Raw genomic sequence first — 17,718 nt, forward strand, 5'->3', positions numbered from 1 at the left:
TTCTAACGCGTCCGTCGTTTGTCATTTCACATCTAGTTCTTGATATATGTGATATCTACCATAGTGGTATGTTGCCATATGTTTGTAGCAACTAGCAACTGGGTGCTGTTTGTAGCAGCTGACGGCCGCAGTCAGGTATTATTATTATTATTTTTTTATCTAGCGGCATGAGTTGAACATGATATTTACTCTCGGCCTGTTCCTCATTGCGTCCCGAAGACCGCGCTCACTGTGTTTTATTTCCGCTTTACCTGGTATAATTCAATAATTGGAATTTGGATGTTTGTGAATCGTTCTCGAATCTTCCATGGCCGAATCGCAAATAATCTATGAATCGGAAATTTCACATGCCCCTACAACACATAAATTTTTTTTTTGTTTCTTTTGACGATGTCTTTGAACATCTTATTTTGCTCCTTTGTAGCCCTAAAAAATCAAACCCAATCTTTTTCACCCAATTTCTAAACACGTGATCAGATCGGGTTCACCTGTAATCGTTATACCTCTGGATTATTTTGCTGCTTGTAACCCTTAACTCATTCACTGTCATTGACAGTTATAGCCATCAAATCCATTTCACCTGGGAAGGCTGGCATTAAGTAATCATGTTTCACTGCCTTTGAGTCAAAATGGATTGGACGTCAGTTACCGTTAATGGCAGCCAATAAGTTAATACCGTACTTAAAAATAAGAACGATTAAATACATTTTAAAAACCCAATATTTTCCACTCGATTCCCAGTTCATAGAAATGACATCGCAGGTCAAAACATTAGCTTGAGCATCCAGGTATACCAATCACCACAGGGCTAAAGGACCAAAAATAATTTGCAACATAACAAGTGCAAGTGACGCCATGGCCACGTTTTTGCAGTAAATGCCAAAAATTAGCTCAAATTTCAGACTTTTAAAAGCGCTTCAGGGCATTGCGTATCTCCATCTCCGCCATGTTGAAACTTTTACTCCATGGCGCTCTGGTTGCTAATTTTAGGGCTGAAGGTAATACCAATCGGCTGCTAGTGTTACTCTCCAAACTCTCCTCCATGTATGCATGGCCATCCTGAACCTTGTGTTCTCAGTGGTACAGAAGTTGCATCAAGCCGTTTGTTGCGTTTAAGTTGCATTTGTATTTTCAACAATTTTAAAAAATTCATTTTTTATTGCTTACAATTTATGTCTGTGAAACTATCAGGAGTTGGGCATAGGCAAGTGCTGATATGAGGTTTTGACGGTATGATAACCTTAAGCCAAAATTTCACAGTTTCACGGTATCACGGTATTGCAATTACAGCTCTAAAATATGTTAGTTTTTGGGGTTTACAAAAAAAAAATAAAAATAAAAAATCCTTTAAACAGGATTTTTGTTTTCAAAACATATTAGCAAAAACATAAGTATAACGTTAAGTTGAAATAAATGAAAAAATATCAACAAATAACTGAAATATTCTCAATAAAATTAAAATAAATGCAGTACTTTAGGTGAGCCAATACCCACAGCCACAGCTCAATATTATTACCATAAGAACAAAAATAACTGAATTATTTTCCATATAAAGCATGTGAGTATGACTCGTATCATGTTTACATTATACACACACTCCATTTCTCAACACATATAGTTGCCAGAGAGAAAAAAATACATGTTTTACCACCGCTAGACACACTAAACACGCTGGAGTTAACTCTCGTAGCTGGCGGGAAAAGTTCATGACAGGGTAAGTAACTTTTCATTTTGTATAAATGCGAAATCATATTGGAGGTATTGCCTCCTCGGCAGCCACCCTCCGCAAACATGCTTTACATGTCTGTTGGCCCTCCTCCTCTAAGCCGTCTGTAACTTTTCTGTAGCCGAAGTATTCCCATACCAGCTATTTTCTTCGTCGGGGGAAAAAGTTCAGGAGTTTCACCTTCTCCTGCCATCGTGTAGCACAGCTGACTCAATGACACTGTGCAACAACCGGTGGGGTAGGGTTGAGCCTTGCAGCTGCAAGCAAGAGATTTCTCCCTGCATTTTGGGGACATAAAAAATAGCTAATACCGTAGAGTGGCATTAAAAAGCATCAAATAAGATTTGCTAATACCTGTAGAAACTTTGTGTACCATGTCTCAATGGATACTGATTTCAATCCTATATGTGATTTATCCTGTTCAGGTAATTTGTGGTACCGGACAGGGTTGACCCCTAGTTATCCTCAGGGCTCATTGTGGGACTATGTCTCTAATAATGTGCGCAAAGTTTCTGTTGGGCCTTTTGATCAGGTGAGTACCTGTATAAAACAAATCTTTTTCAGAACTGTCATCACAACGATTTCTCTAAGTTTCCCTAAGTATTGATCAGGCATAAAAATCACTCACCTTTCGGCGAAATTCGCCGTTTTGAAGTCAAAAAGGGTGATCTACGTGAATTGTGTAGATCCGAGGAGAACATTTTTAAGGGGGGGTTGTAATTCCGTCTAACTAACTAACGACATGTTTTATTGAAGTTGCTAAGCCTATCAGGATATGTAATGAGTCCATTTGTCGCAAGGTAAATAAAAATGAGGGCGATAATTTTCACTGCTGCGTTTTATCACCGCGTGTGTGCATGCATACATTTGTGTGTGTAGATGACATATGAGATCCAGTTCATTTCACAGATTTTTATTGGAAATCAACACGCCATAGAATTATCATTCAGACATACAAAATAAGGAAACACAATGTATATTAAACATTGGCAACATTAGCATGGCTACATTGAGACTAACTAAAAAAATAAAAGAGAACCTACTTTAGCCTGCTATAAAACTTTGGCAGTCTTCTCCAAAATGCAAACTTGTGGTTAAAAGGTGACACTTCAAACATGAAAAATTACTGGTTAACATCATTTCCAAATGAAAAAATGAAAAGAAAAAAAAAACTTTGAGTGACACCACAAGCAATGGCAAAAAGTGATTTTTTGCGGAGTGTGAAGCTGTTAACAGTTTAGCGAACGTACTACTGGTGTACATTTCAAAATAAAAGCATGCCACTTTCATATAAATAACAATATCTGGAGTTAATCCCACATACTTCAGAATTATTACTATAATATGTAAATACTATAATACTACAGAATTCAGATCCTACGCAAAGAATAGCTTTAAAATGACACCCTTTTTGAAGAATATGATTGGAAAAAATATTATAGTTATTGTAATACTATTATATATAGTAGTATACTATAATAATAATGCTAGATATTTTTTTTATAATTGTTTTGAATAATGTTGGAAAGGCAAAGTCAGTGTTCTGAATCTGTTTACATTCCATTCTTTTGCATGAGTAAAAGCTATCAACATTTGACCTCGTGATTAATTATTGTTATTTACATGTTTATTTGTACTTTAATCAAGAATTTAAGTGTTCCAAAATGTTTTTTCGTGAATTAATAAGTGTCAATAAAAATTTCATTGCTAAATTAGTAAAAAAAAAAAAAAATTTTTTTATTAGTCGACTAATTGTAAAAAATAGTCGGCTGACTAATCGGGAGAAAATTAGTCGTTTGGGACAGCCCTACCGGAACATATTTCCTCCACACCCTTCTCACCTTTTTAACCCCTGACCCATTTTCATGCCTGATTGATTAAAAGTCAGACTTCAGAATGCAAATAAAAGTATGAATGAAGCAATATGGTTCCTGCTAGTTTACTCATGCTGTGGTGTGGTTTTAGGTTTGGATCATCGCAGACAAGGTGCAGGGCAGTCACAGTCTGAGTCGTGGGACAGTGTGCCATCGACTAGGAATCCATCCTTTGCAGCCCAAAGGACAGTCTTGGGACTATGGAATTGGGGTAAGGAATGGCTCTCCATTCAACAGAAATAAAGATACAACATGGGATTTCACATTCCAAATTCTGGGTTATAATGCAAGAACAATAGAAAATGCAATAACGGTTGAGTACTGATTTACATGTTGATGAAGCATACCATTAAAAAAGGTCAGAAATTGGGGTTTGCTCTGAATAATTTAGGTTTACATATTCGAGATAATTATTGTGCCTGAAGGTGTTTTCTTCTCTCTTCTTACCGTTAAGGGTGGGTGGGACCACATCACAGTTCGAGGGAATGGTATGGAGCCCCCACGTTTCAGTCTCTCTTCTCAAGAAGACACTCCTGGGAATCCCTAAACTCAGGGACACAAAGTCAATATTTACTGTAAAGTGAAAAATAAGATGTTAAGATACATACCAGCCATGTTTTTTGAATGTGCAATTACTGTATTGTTTTATTGTGACATTCCTTCTTTTGTTGCAGAAATTTTAGCATTACCTATAAGTAGGGCTGCAACTCACGATTATTTTTATAATCGATTAATCGGACGGTTAATTAAACGATTAATGGGATAAATGTTCCTTTTTTTTCAATTACGTTCACAATTAACTTGAGGTTGTTTTAGGCACGTTGTAAATAACAATGAAGACAAAATGGATGACTCTTTCCTTCAAAAATATTTTATTACAGCTTCTTGACTTAACTGTAGTCCACAACTGTACTGTTTTAAGTACAGTACATACATAAAACGTGTTAGTTTTTAATCAAGGTTCTGAGTATATAAAACATAAAAGAATTTCTCAGTGCACAAATCAAACAAAAGTCCTGTTCATTCAAATGAAAAAAAAAGTGCTGTTGATTGACATTTTTTTTTTCTTGTGGGCAAAGCGCTGATATAAATTGTGTCAATGTCTCATTTATTTTCTTTAAAAAAAAACTAGGCAACAAAATCGAATAAGGGGGCAGACTGTAATGAGTCAGTTTTCTTTTTCAAACAGTTGTTCATAAATACAATCTAAATCCAATTTCAAAGCACACTCTTGTATGACAATAATTTACAGTTTGAATGGGAGTTTGTGTTGAAAGTAGATTCTAAGATGTTGTTTGAATGGGTTTTATGTGTGATTTCTTCATAAAAAGAAAGGACAAATTTACTATCTAACAACTGAAGTGCTAATATGCTTCTCTAAAACACAATACTAACGGGCCTTTAAGACACTGATTAGCATAATCGCTAACTAGCTTAGCGATCCGTGCTAAGTAGTAAGGTTTCATCAACAAAAATACAAACAATACAACTGACTTCATTTATTCACCTCTGACGGAGGCACATTGGATCTAAAAAACAAAATACAATCTAACTCGACACTTCGTAATATTATAGATTCAGCCACCCAACCTGAGTGTAGCAGTGAATCCCTCTCTCCTGCTTTAACCACAGACGTGCGCAGCCTCACATTGCACTCAAACAAGGACCCAAATGGGACTGCTCATAGCTTTCGGCAAAAATTAATTTTCATATTCGTTGGCAACTAATTTGTTAATCGATTTAATCGATTTGTTGTTGCAGCCTTACCTATAAGGCAAACTTTATTCACTGTTACAAAAACTACTCGACTTTTTTGGGTGTTGTTTTGACCTGCAAATTTCGAAACACAATTAAGCATGTGGTAAATGTATAGAGATTATTATATTACTGTATTTACCTTGTATAGACAGATGTGTACTGTATAGTATTAGTATAGAGAAAAAAAGTTTAAAAATCTCACTTTAATTCATAATAGTTTATGCTGGACTTTCTGCGTGTCAATTTGGAATATATTTTGTTCTCATGTCGTATAGATTCAATGTTTTTCAATTAAAAAAAAAATTTTTTTTTAATGTCCTTAGTGGACCAAATGCGAGTTCTGTGATGTTAAATGAAAATAAGTTTCAAATGTGCCAGAAGCAGCCACAAGGTCTTAACAGGACATCTTTCAAGTCAAGACAAACAGCCTGAAGCTCAATGAACCATGGGTTTTAATTGTTTAAAGAGTTAAATAAACGACTAAGATTAACTAATTAAGAGGATCTACTAGGGTGGGTGAGGCAGCCCCACCCAACAAATCCTGGCTTTGCAAGAGTCTTAATTAAACTGGTGGTTGCTTCTTACACTGACAAGCTGATGTCATACTTTTTATTTCATGTCATTCTGACCTCTATTGGCCATTCTTTTCATTCTGACCTCTATTGGCCATTCTTTGCACTCCAAAGTTTCATGCATGTGCAATATAACAGAATTTCATTGAGAGCGCTTGCTGGACAAACAAAACTACTGTACTCTATTTTTGTAACAATTTTTAAAAAGTATTTGTCTTCCATGGCATGTTGAATGTTTCTGTGCTTTAATATATTCCCTAAAAATGTACACACTTGGAGAAAATACTTAAAATTTGATGCATGTATACAGAGGTGATTGCTCTAAGGCTGCAAGTGAAGCGAAAATATAAAAAAATAATTGATCAAATGTGTGTACATGTCATTGACTAAATATGAACTACAATAGGCTGAACTTTTGTCCTGAATCAATTTCGGCTTTGCGGCTTTATTTTCGTTCATTTGCATAGCTTCACAGTGCTTCATACAGTGTGGATGCTGAGCGTCTACAGAGTTGAAAATGTGTTGTTTTACTGCAGCAAAACGACACTAGTCATTGGATAAAAGCTGGGCTTGTCCCGTCCATCGGACGCCCACCGTCTCTGGAGGTCTATGGGGCAGTGAACAGAGGTTGGCCTACCCAGATGCTCGGCTTCTCTGAATGATGATTAGATTATCTGTCTGAGGCTGAATCGCTTTTTGATTGACAGCAAAATGAGCGAGTCAGTGATATTGTGTCGTAAACATCCGCAGGAGCATTTTTCAATTTTTATTTAGTTCTAAATTAAACTGGATGCTTTTCTAACTATCCTAGCGACACTTTCTGTGTTAAAAATGACGCCATGTTGGTACGACGGTCATGGATCATTTTCTTAAAAAAGAACGGAGGGTAGAATAATACTTATAAACAAACGGACACATTTTATGATGTACAGTTGTGGTCAAAAGTTTACATACACTTGTGAAGAACATAATGTCATGGCTCTCTTGGGTTTCCAGTTATTTCTACAACTCTGATTTTTCTCTGGTAGAGTGATTGGAACAGATACTTCTTTGTCACAAAAAACATTCATGAAGTTTGGTTCTTATACGACTTTATTATGGGTGAACAGAAAAAAGTGATCAAATCTGCTGGGTCAAAAATATACATACAGCAGCGCTAATATTTGGTAACATGTCCCTTGGCCATTTTCACTTCAATTAGGCGCTTTTGGTAGCCATCCACAAGCTTCTGGCAAGCTTCTGGTTGAATCTTTGACCACTCCTCTTGACAGAATTGGTGCAGTTCAGTAAAATTTGATGGCTTTTTGACATGGACTTGTTTCTTCAGCATTGTCCACAAGTTCTCAATGGGGTTTAAGTCAGGACTTTGGGAAGGCCATTCAAAAACCTTAATTCTAGCCTGATTTAGCCATTCCATTACCACTTTTGATGTGTGTTTGGGGTCATTGTCCTGTTGGAACACCCAACTGCGCCCAAGACCCAATCTTCGGGCTGATGACGTTAGGTTATCTTGAAGAATTTGAAGGTAATCCTCCTTCTTCATTATCCCATTTACTCTCTGTAAAGCACCAGTTCCATTGGCAGCAAAACAGCCCCACAGCATAATACTATCACCACCGTGCTTGACAGTAGGCATGGTGTACTTGGGGTTAAAGGCCTCACCTTTTCTCCTCCAAACATATTGCTGGGCATTGTGGCCAAACAGCTCGATTTTTGTTTCGTCTGACCACAGAACTTTCCTCCAGAAGGTCTTATCTTTGTCCATGTGATCAGCAGCAAACTTCAGTCGAGCCTTAAGGTGCCGCTTTTGAAGCAAGGGCTTCCTTCTTGCACGGCAGCCTCTCAGTCCATGGAGATGCAAAACTGTGGACACTGACACCTGTGTTCCAGCAGCTTCTAATTCTTGGCAGATCTGCTTTTTGGTGATTCTCGGTTGAATCTTCACCCTCCTGACCAATATTCTCTCAGCAGCAGGTGATAGCTTGCGTTTTCCTCCTGATCGTGGCAGTGACAAAACAGTGCCATGCACTTTATACTTACAAACAATTGTTTGCACTGTTGCTCTTGGGACCTGCAGCTGCTTTGAAATGGCTCCAAGTGACTTTCCTAACTTGTTCAAGTCAATGATTCGCTTTTTCAGATCCATGTATGTATATTTTTGACCCAGCAGATTTGATCACTTTTTCTGTTAACACATAATAAAGTCATAAAAGAACCAAACTTCATGAATGTTTTTGTGACAAAGAAGTATCTGTTCCAATCACTCTATCGGAGAAAAATCAGAGTTGTAGAAATAACTGGAAACTCGAGAGCCATAACATTATGTTCTTCACAAGTGTATATAAACTTTTGACCACAACTGTAGGTTACTGTAGGTTAGGGGTGTGACAATATTGTATATCGAAATTGTGATGTATCACGATACTTTGTATCACAAAATGTTATTGAAATGCTCCTGCCAAGAATCAGTATATCATTTTAAAAAAGAGCCAACAGGTTGCTACCAAAATCTTCCACTAGAATAGTGTCTGTGTTAGCTCATTGTATGCCCTTGACGGCGCTCGACCTCCGATCCATTTTGACTGGGCGGGTCAAAGATAGATTGGACGTCTAGCGCCGTCAATGTACCAAAAAACAGCATTCACAGACGTTCTACCCGGTTTTGGGGGCATTTATAGATCACTTCATGTTCGTTTTAGGGCATTTACAGGGCACTTCCTGTTCAGTTATCCAAAATCAACAGGAAGTGAACAAAAATCTATATATTGTATATTATAGAAATTATTTCCTGAAACATGTATCGATAACAGGGTTTACGCGGGTCCTTCAGAAGTCTTAAATTTAAAATCAGGGTAAATTCATTCATTTTCCATGCCACTTTTTCCTCACGAGGGTCCCGGAGATGCTATCCCAGCTGACTACGGGGTTCGTGTTCGGGGTCTACCAGTAGGTAGACCCCGAACTGGTAGCCAGCAGCACAAGGAGACATACAACCATTCACGCACACACTCATACCTACGGACAATTTAGAGTGTTCAATCAATGGTTTTGGGATGTGGGAGGAAACCGGAGTTCCCGGAGAAAACCCACGTGGGCACGGGGAGAACATGCACACTCCGCATAGGAAAGCCGGAGCCCGGGATTGAACCCTTGATCTCAGAACTGTGAGGCAGATGTGTTAAACACTCAGCCTCCGTGCCGCCAAATCCAGATAAATCAAGGTCTTAAATTGTCTTACCTTTAATGGAAAATTGCAGTTGGTATATAATTTCCACACAATGCACTTATTTCCACACAATGCACAATGCTAAGGAAGTCATTGTAATCCACTTCTAATGGTGTGTATTTGCTTGATTAATAGTTTTGCACCAAATACGAGAGTCTGAGATTAATATAGAGGAGTACCTCTACATACAAAGTCGAAACAGTCGTATGTTGAGCGAGATTTTTCCATAAGAATACATTCTAATTCGATTATTTCGTTCCACAGCCCAAAAACCTACTCTAAATCCTTAATAAATACTACTGTTGCAATTAGGGAAAGCAGTTACACATTGCAAAACAAGTACATTATAAATACAAATCAGAATTATAATAGTAATAATTAAACGGGTTCAAGTGTGGTGGTTGTGTTTTGCATGCTGTTCTTGAACGCACCGTGTGACTGACGAGCGAGAGAGAGGTGCGGTAGAGTGGGAAGTTTTTACTTTTTTTCATGTTGTTGGCGTCGACTATGGCGGACAGTAGCCAGGTTGTGTTGCACAAGTAAATGATTGAAACCCTGATGAATTTTTATTGTCACCTTAACTTATAGGGACTGGTGAACAGAGGTCGGGCAGACCGGCCAAATTATTGAGCCACTTAACTCACACCTCGCTCATATTCTTCTATCATTTCCTTCTTAATCTCAATGGTAAGCATCACCTTTTTCCTTTTTTTCAGCACTCGCACTAACATTCTTGGGACCCATTTTGATTTCTCTCTCACAAGAAAATCCGCCGTGCGTCTGTCTTGCGGGAAAACAATGAAATTGCGATACTGTCATAAATCGTCGTATTTCGAGCATGTCGTCAAATGTCGAGACAAATGACGAGTCAAATTTTAGGAGTTGTATGTCTTGTCACCATGATGCCATTTCCTAGTTATTCACAGTTGTACTGTAGAGGTGAGCGGGAATATGCAGAGATGAGGAAGTGTAAATTTAATCAAAAATTGATGGAAGATGGTTTATTTAAGAGGTGGTTTTCACCTGGTGAAAATAACAGTGCCCAGGGCTAAGTCTGCAAAAAGACTTTTTCGCTATGGACAATAGGGGTTGAAGACGTCATTTAGCATATGAGAGAAAAAACACTCCAGCAGTCTTTGGCAGAAGCTCTGTGTTCACAGTGAAATAAAATTAGTTGTTTTCTTCATCAGAGATTGTGACGTTTTGGTCTTAAATTATATTTTTGAGATCTTAAAAATGTCTTAAAACGTATAAAATTTCACTTCTAAAATGGCGCAAGAACCTTGAATAATTGTATTGCCATATCCTGAGATCATCGTTATCACGAGACATCGCAAATCGTATCATGATGTACCCAGAGGTTTCCACCCCTAATGTAGGCAGAAATTGAGCTTCCCTGCCCGGAAAACCCAACATCCGCCACTGGTAACCATAAATAAAAAAGCAACTGATGAATTGGTCTTTTACTGTGGTAAATGAGGTTTGTTCCACAAATGTACTGCATGATTCAAATAAATACCTTTTTATTGATTGCTCACCTTCAGTACAATGTCCCACCTCAGGGCATTACAAATAATCTAACTCTTGAAACAATGTCTCAGCAGACAAGTCAGACAAGTCATTTGTGTTCACAGGGGGATGGGCAATCACCATCACCACGAGAAAATGAGCAAACACTTCTTCATTTAAATGCAATTCTCTTCCTAGATTCAACAGTTCTGACTAATGGTGATGCTTGGCAGTTTTTTTTCCTGTAACGGCCAAATGGCAGGAAGATCAAACAATCAAGAAATAGAAGAGGAACAAAACCCAGCTTCTGAACCAAAAGTAAAAAGATAAGACAGCCCAAAGATTTAGCCAAATTACGGTCACTCTTCATTGTGTTTTTCATGAAGAGTTGTCCACTTGCTGTGTTCAAGTGCAACAGTTCATAGTCAACTGCGATCCTACAGAACACATCTTTCCCGACTGGATACCACAGCAGTGCACCTGCAGAAACAAGATTTCATTTGGCCCATCAAAGTCCACAAGCTTCCTGATCTGCTAGCTGAGTTGGCTTAAATTGTGCATGTGGGTGAGATACTGGGTGAGGCCCTCTTCGCCTTCCTCCTCCAGGTGTTTCTGGTAACACTGGAGCAGCTTGGCAGTGCTGGCGTTTGATGGGACGTCACTAGTGGGGAGGCCCCCTGACATATCAAGGATGATGGAGGTCAAGGCCTTGATGTAGTTCTTTGCCAGTGTCAACGTCTCAATCTTGGAGAGTTTTTTGTCCGTCTTGACGTGCGGGATGGCCTCGCGTAATGCTTGAAAGGCATTATTGAGTTTATGCATTCGCTGGCGTTCTCGCTCGTTACTCTCTAGGCGGCGGATGCTGCGCTCTTTCGTGGTGGAGCCGTGCGACCGGCGCCGACGACCGCCACTCGCTCCTTGCCGCGTGCCCTGCCGGCTCCTCAGGGAACCTCTCCAGGAGCTGCCGATTCTTTCTGAGGCTTCTGAGTCTTCCTGCTCACTGGAGCCCGGTTCAGCTTCTGTGTCAGGTTCGAGTTCAGGCTCTGGGTCAGACCAGGTTCTTTGGGGTGTTTTCACAGCTTTCCCCTTGGACTTCATCTTGCTTAAAACGAGGTTCTTCTAAGGTGTTCGTGGGCCTACAAGAACATAGTGACAAATTAGATGTCTTTATGCGACTCAAGCTCTGTTACGATATGAAATCATTCATCAATGAGTAAAGGCACGGTTCATATTTGAAAAAATCGGCACACAACTAATCAAAAAGTAAATACACAGGTTAATTGTGTAACTTCTGCAATCTAGTGGAATAGTGTTTAATTGTTATACTAGTCACTCAATGTCGTAGGCATGCATAGTTTCACAACTTCGGGTTTTCAGCAGCTCTTTTAATTTTTGTCTTAGTCTTTTGGATAATACTTACTAGTTTTAGTCATATTTTAGTAAGTTCAAAATGTGTTCGTCTTCATCTAATTTTAGTAGACGAAATCACATACAAATTTCATTTTCAAGTTTTAGACGACAGTTACTCAAAATGTTTTCATCTGTAAAATTCAATTTTTATTGCAACCATTCCGAATGAACGTAGACAGAGACCACATTGTAACCTCTACAACGACAACTTAGTGATAGTACAATACACACTCAGCAGGAAAAGCAGTACTAGGGGTGTGACAAAATATCAAAATGTTGATATATTGTGATACTTTGTATCCCAAAAGGTTATCGATATGCTCCTGTCAAGAATCAAGATATCGTTATAAAAAGGTGTCAATTTAAAAAAAAAACAAAAAAAAGACTGCCATTGTCGGTGCTCGACGCCCAATCCATATGGACTGGTTACGTTCGTTCATTCAAAACCAGAGCATTCACAGTCATTCGGTCTGATTTTTGGGGCATTTACAGGTCACTTGCTTTTCATTTTAGGGTATTTACAGGTAATTTCCTGTTGAGTTTGAGTCACTGCCTATTCATTTGGGTGATTCCTAGGTCACTTCCTGTTATGTAACGCAAAATAAACAGCAAGTGACCCATAAAATACCCCAAAATCAACAGGAAGTAACTGAAAATCAACAGGTAAATTACCTTAAATGGCCCAAAATTACTCATTGCCAGGCATTGGCTGCCACGGACGGCCATAGACGTTCAATCCATTTGAAGTGGGAGGGATGACAGCGAATGAATCGCTGCCACCCTCCCAGTTCAAATGGATTGGACGTCAACTAGTGATAAACTCATTCCAATTCACAGCAGAAGCTTGTTTTTCTGTTTATTAGTTTTTTTTTAGAATATCCTAGAATTATTTCCTGACCAATCTATCAAAAATCGTATCGCTATATCATCAAATCATCGTTATCATGAGCTTTGTATCGCAAATCGTATCGTAACGTGAGGTACCAAGAGGTTCCCACTCCTAAGCAGTACATTGTTTTCAATTGTACTCACCTAGAAGTCACAAACAGTATGTAAAAAAAAAAAATGTCCAAGCATTTAAGACATGCTCGTGATGCTAAAGTTGTAGCTAATGCTAACGCGATGATCACTCAGCACGGACTTTTAAAGGCTAAAGCAACATTGTATATTCTGTCTGAGTGAAATGACCCAAACATGGCTACGATGCAAGCTGACGTACTTCACGTACAATATGAAAATGTCAAGCATTGTGAACATATGACAGAAACTAGCATTTTCATCTTGTCGTCTCGTCAGACGCATCCGTCTCAATATGTTCTCGATATGTTCTTCTATATCTCTGAAGCCACATTTTTACCTCATTGTCACCTCATGGTCATGAAAAAATTGTTCGTTGACAAAATATGTTCGTTATCGTCATTGCTGACGAAAACAACAATGTCCACAAGGATATACTGTGTATCACAAAAGTGAGTACACCCCTCGCATTTCTGCAGATATTTAAGTATATCTTTTCATGGGACAACACTGACACAATGACACTTTGACACAATGAAAAGTAGTCTGTGTGCAGCTTATATAATAGAGTTAATTTATTTTCCACTCAAAATATAGCCATTAATATCTAAACCCCTGGCAACAAATGTGATTACATCCCTTAGAAACTACGTTCATCCCTAAATGTCCAAATTGAGTACTGCTTCTCATTCTCCCACCAAAATCTCATATGACTCGTTAAAGGAGTGCTGTTAGCGTTGCTGCAGAGATTGAAGAAGCGGGGGGTCAGCCTGTTAGTGCTGAGACCATACGCCGCACTCTACATCAAATTATTGTGCATGGCTGTCACCCCAGGAGGAAGCCTCTTCTGAAGACGGTACACAAGAAAGCCCGCCCATCTCATCATGTGCTTTGTTGACATGTCTTCAGCAAACTGTTTGCGGGCTTTCTTGTTTCTATCCCTTTGCAACAACACTCATCCTTGTCAGGGTTGCGGGGTGCTGGAGCCTAGCCCAGCTAACTTTGGGTGAAAGGCAGGTTACACCCTAAACCGGTCACTGGTCAGTCGGAGGGCACATACAAAGATGGACAACCATTTACACTCCCAATCACTCTGTCACTGAGCGGGAATTGTTCCCTTGTTGCCTGTACCGTAGTTAGGCGAATGTACCACTACAACATCAGTGGGTCCAAATGAAAATGAAATTGAATATTTTTCTGTGACGCACTGGTCGGGAATCACTCAGTTAAAGTACCGATCCCCACTCAACAATACTCCTCTTTGGAGTTTTTTTTTTTACGGTCAAATGCATTTGGTACCTTTCATAGACCCATAAAGTACAGGGATAATCCCAAACTGTATTAAAGTTTTTTTTAACATTCTTTTTAATGTGTTCCCCTGAAGGTGAAAGTACTTTTTTTCCCTGTAAGAGCAATGGCTGAAAAAATATTTACTTAAGTAATACAAATAGGGAGACAGTAGGTTATTTGGTCTATTTTTTTTTCTATACATAGCTGGAAATACACCATTTAAAGGGAAAGACAATGCCTTCATGATGTCCATCCCAGCGGAAAGACTTTTGCTTAATAAATTGAAAAATAAAAAAACACAGAAATTCATAGTATTGATGTGTAATAGTAGAGAAAACAGTAAATAAATGGCAGTATTTCCAAGAAGTGGCTGCCTGACATGGGGGCTGATGTTTTATAAACGCCGGTACTATTTTAGTCAATCAAATGTGAGAATCCCAAATTACCAGAGGTGGGTAATAATGCGTTACATTTACTCCATAGCAATTACTTGAGTGAGTTCTTGAGACAAATTTAAGAGGTGTTTTACTAAGCCATACTTTTTACTTTTACTTGAGTAGATCTGTGAAGAAGAAACGCTACTCCTACTCCGCTACTTTGGGCTACACTAATCGTTACATTTTTCCTCTTTATTCTAGATAACAGATTTTATTTTTTTTTTTTGTGTGCCAGAGATGCCAACAGTGGGTCTACCAGTGTCACCAATGAGACATTGCAATAACAATCACATGACTCCCTTATACCGTGAAATAGTTGACATAGAGCGCTGCCATCAACATGACTCGAAAGCACGAATTTGACCACGAAAACCAGAGATATGATCCTGTTAATTTCTTAATAGGAAATACGTTTTCTCCACTAGAGGTCAAATGAACGTTTGTTCAATCGAAACCAGAGCATTCATGTTCCCCCTTTTCGATTTTTGGGCATTTACAGGTCACTTTCTGTTCATTTTAGGGTTCCCACAGGTCAATTCCTGTTGAGTTTGAGGGGCAGTTTACATGGCGACTCTGCGACACGAAGACGCAATGACTGAGTAGCGGAATGGCCTCGCGTGCATATGGTGTCGGCGAAGGCGAAAAATTCTGAATCCTGCCTCCAAAGTGAAAGAATTCGATTACGGGGGTCGCAGCGCATTCATATGAATGGAAACAGCCTTCGCTTCGATGACGTAAGCACTCGCACACGTCACATGGGCGTGCGCAGCGGTGCTATTAAACATTAAAAACGGCAAATGGCGGAACGTCGGCTTTAATTTACTGTTTTAATATTTTTAAATTTAAATGTGTTGAATGTTTCCATTTTGTGCGCCTTTTGGAGCAAAAGAAAAAGGCCATTGCTTGGAGTGGGCAGCCATGTTTTTTCCGGGCTGAGGAGCTTGGTGGGGTCAAAGTGCATCATTCGCTGTCGCCTTGTAAATCTGCACTGCCCTTTAGGCCTGGCATGAATACTACATCGTTTTCATGCGGAATAGCGACATTGTTCAAAAGGAGAACCATATAAATGCAAATTTGAAAGTTTTCGTATTCTACGAGAGTCACCATGTAAACGGCCCCTGAGTCACTGCCTATTCGTTCCCGGGTCTCTTCCTGTTCTGTAACCCAAAATCATCAGGAAGTGCCCCATAAAATGCCCCAAAATCAACAGGAATTCCCTGAAAATCAACAGGTAATGACCTGAAATGGCCTAAAATTACCTCGTTGCCTGGCATTGGCTGCCACTGACAGGCCATAGAAGTGGGAGGGGCCCGTTCGAAGAGGGAGGGGTTTCATTACCAGCCACCCTCCCAGTTCAAGTGGATTAGACGTCTACTAGTGATAAATTTACAGCGGAAGGATAAGGATAGCTTGTTTTTCTGTTTATTAGGTGTTTTGTAGAATATCCTAGAATGATTTCCTTACCAATGTATTGATAATCGTTGTATCGCCATATCATGAGATCGTTATTGTGAGCTTTATATCGCAAATCGTATCATATCGTGAGGTACCAATAGGCTCCCTAGTGTGTCTGTGTGATTACACATTATTTTCTCCATTATCAGAAAGTCTTGGAAATGTGCAATTTAAATACTTAAATACTTTGAGCAACTATCTAAATAAAGTTAATTTATACTCGGTGTTGTCTTGTGTGTTAACAGTTTGGACCATGGCCAATAAGGTACATGTATGATTCCCTCTAAAGGTGTGTACTTACGTTTTGTGATTAAGCCTCTAAATCAAACAGCAATGCATCCTGCTGTATCTAATCAGTCTGTTGCAGTGTGAAAACCCCACGATGTTTCCCGATCGTGCGCCTGGCTTATCCTCTCTGCTCCCGAGATAATGTCAATTTCAAGGTTAGACTCACAGACAGCACTCAAACAGATGACTAATTCACCCTATTGCTCAATTGCTTTGGATTTTAATATTGGGTGAGCTGGTCAGTGAAGTTAATCTTTTTTAAGCCCTAAATCGCATATAATTTTGCTTTAAAAGTTCCATGAACACATCTTTAAGTTTGCCCTCTATGAGAAAAATGCATCAGATTGACAGGTAATGATAAAAAATGTTATGTTAGTGTCTTACCTATAATAAAACTTTTTCTTCCCCCACTGTTGTTCACAGAGAAAGCGTGGCCTTGCAGTCAGCTATTTGACTCACCATCATACGTGGATGAGGAGATCGTGGAGAAAACCGTGCTGCATGGCAGAGCAGTGGACACACGCAAATGTCAGTGTCACATGTGAGGGACCTGTGGCAGAATGAGGTACACGTCGCGCTCCTCGACCAATCATTTGTCAGCTAGCAAACACAAACTCCACCTCTCCACTCCCCCTCCATACACACATTTTGATGGGCCCAGTAAACTACTGCCAGTCTTTAAATCTTTAGTTTATCTGAAAAATGACTTAAATATGAATAAGCATTTCCTCAGGCAGCCTATAATGAATGCAATAGATCCATATTTTCTTAAAGTAAATGAATGTTTTAGTCGTATTGTTCTGCCATAAAATTCTGTTTATATTTATGCATAATACAATGTCACAACTTTGTGGAATGGGGCTTGTACGTAACCATTTCCAAGCTTGGCTGCATAGTGATCAAGACACACCAGAACAATCTGTATGGGTAAACCCATAATTAAAGTAGAACTGCTCACATTATATTTTGAATGCAACTTTTTCCTCTTGGAAGCCTCACAGCTCTGAGGTTAAATGTTCAAATCTCATCTCCGCTCATTTCGAACTTACCAAAACGTGCACAGTAGGCAGTATTATGCATCAATAATTACTGGGCAATTGGGCAAAATGTGAACTGAATGCATCATATTTTTGTCTCAGGAACGTTACTGTGAACG

General features: G+C 39.0%; 3 protein-coding genes across 9 annotated transcripts in view; 2 read left to right on the top strand and 1 right to left on the bottom strand.

Moving 5' to 3' along the window:
* The window catches only part of tecpr1a (tectonin beta-propeller repeat containing 1a), a 36,590-nt gene extending 21,257 nt beyond the window's left edge, over positions 1–15,333 (top strand). The window contains exons 22-24 of one of the 2 annotated variants that reach the window (XM_057825408.1): positions 2,152–2,258; positions 3,692–3,811; positions 9,745–15,333. In XM_057825408.1, the coding sequence (XP_057681391.1) occupies positions 2,152–2,258; positions 3,692–3,811; positions 9,745–9,786 (269 nt within the window). In that variant the 3' untranslated portion in view covers positions 9,787–15,333. Of the gene's footprint in view, positions 1–2,151; positions 2,259–3,691; positions 3,812–4,054; positions 6,867–9,744 lie in introns of those variants that run through there. The other variant, XM_057825407.1, reaches the window with a different exon arrangement.
* On the bottom strand, positions 8,914–17,116 carry bhlha15 (basic helix-loop-helix family, member a15). Of its 2 annotated transcripts, none has more exons than XM_057825410.1 (2): positions 16,576–16,878; positions 8,914–11,801 (listed from the first exon to the last, which is right to left on the bottom strand). In XM_057825410.1, the coding sequence occupies exon 2, from the start codon at positions 11,761–11,763 to the stop codon at positions 11,200–11,202; it is 564 nt and encodes a 187-aa protein (XP_057681393.1). In that variant the 5' UTR covers positions 11,764–11,801; positions 16,576–16,878; the 3' UTR covers positions 8,914–11,199. The 2 variants fall into 2 exon arrangements, with proteins under 2 accessions (XP_057681393.1, XP_057681392.1); XM_057825409.1 differs by lacking the exon at positions 16,576–16,878 and adding an exon at positions 16,947–17,116 and having other exon boundaries at positions 8,917–11,801.
* LOC130909208 (glutamate receptor ionotropic, NMDA 2C-like) overlaps positions 9,829–17,718 on the top strand; it is a 164,628-nt gene continuing 156,738 nt past the window's right edge. The window contains exons 1-4 of one of the 5 annotated variants that reach the window (XM_057825396.1): positions 9,829–9,843; positions 16,520–16,539; positions 16,632–16,717; positions 16,986–17,127. The gene's annotated coding sequence lies outside the window, so the exon portion shown is untranslated. The other 4 variants (XM_057825397.1, XM_057825395.1, XM_057825399.1 and 1 more) reach the window with 4 other exon arrangements.

This window comes from Corythoichthys intestinalis, chromosome 21 (assembly GCF_030265065.1).
Source record: "Corythoichthys intestinalis isolate RoL2023-P3 chromosome 21, ASM3026506v1, whole genome shotgun sequence".
In the NCBI taxonomy this organism is placed as follows: domain Eukaryota; kingdom Metazoa; phylum Chordata; class Actinopteri; order Syngnathiformes; family Syngnathidae; genus Corythoichthys; species Corythoichthys intestinalis.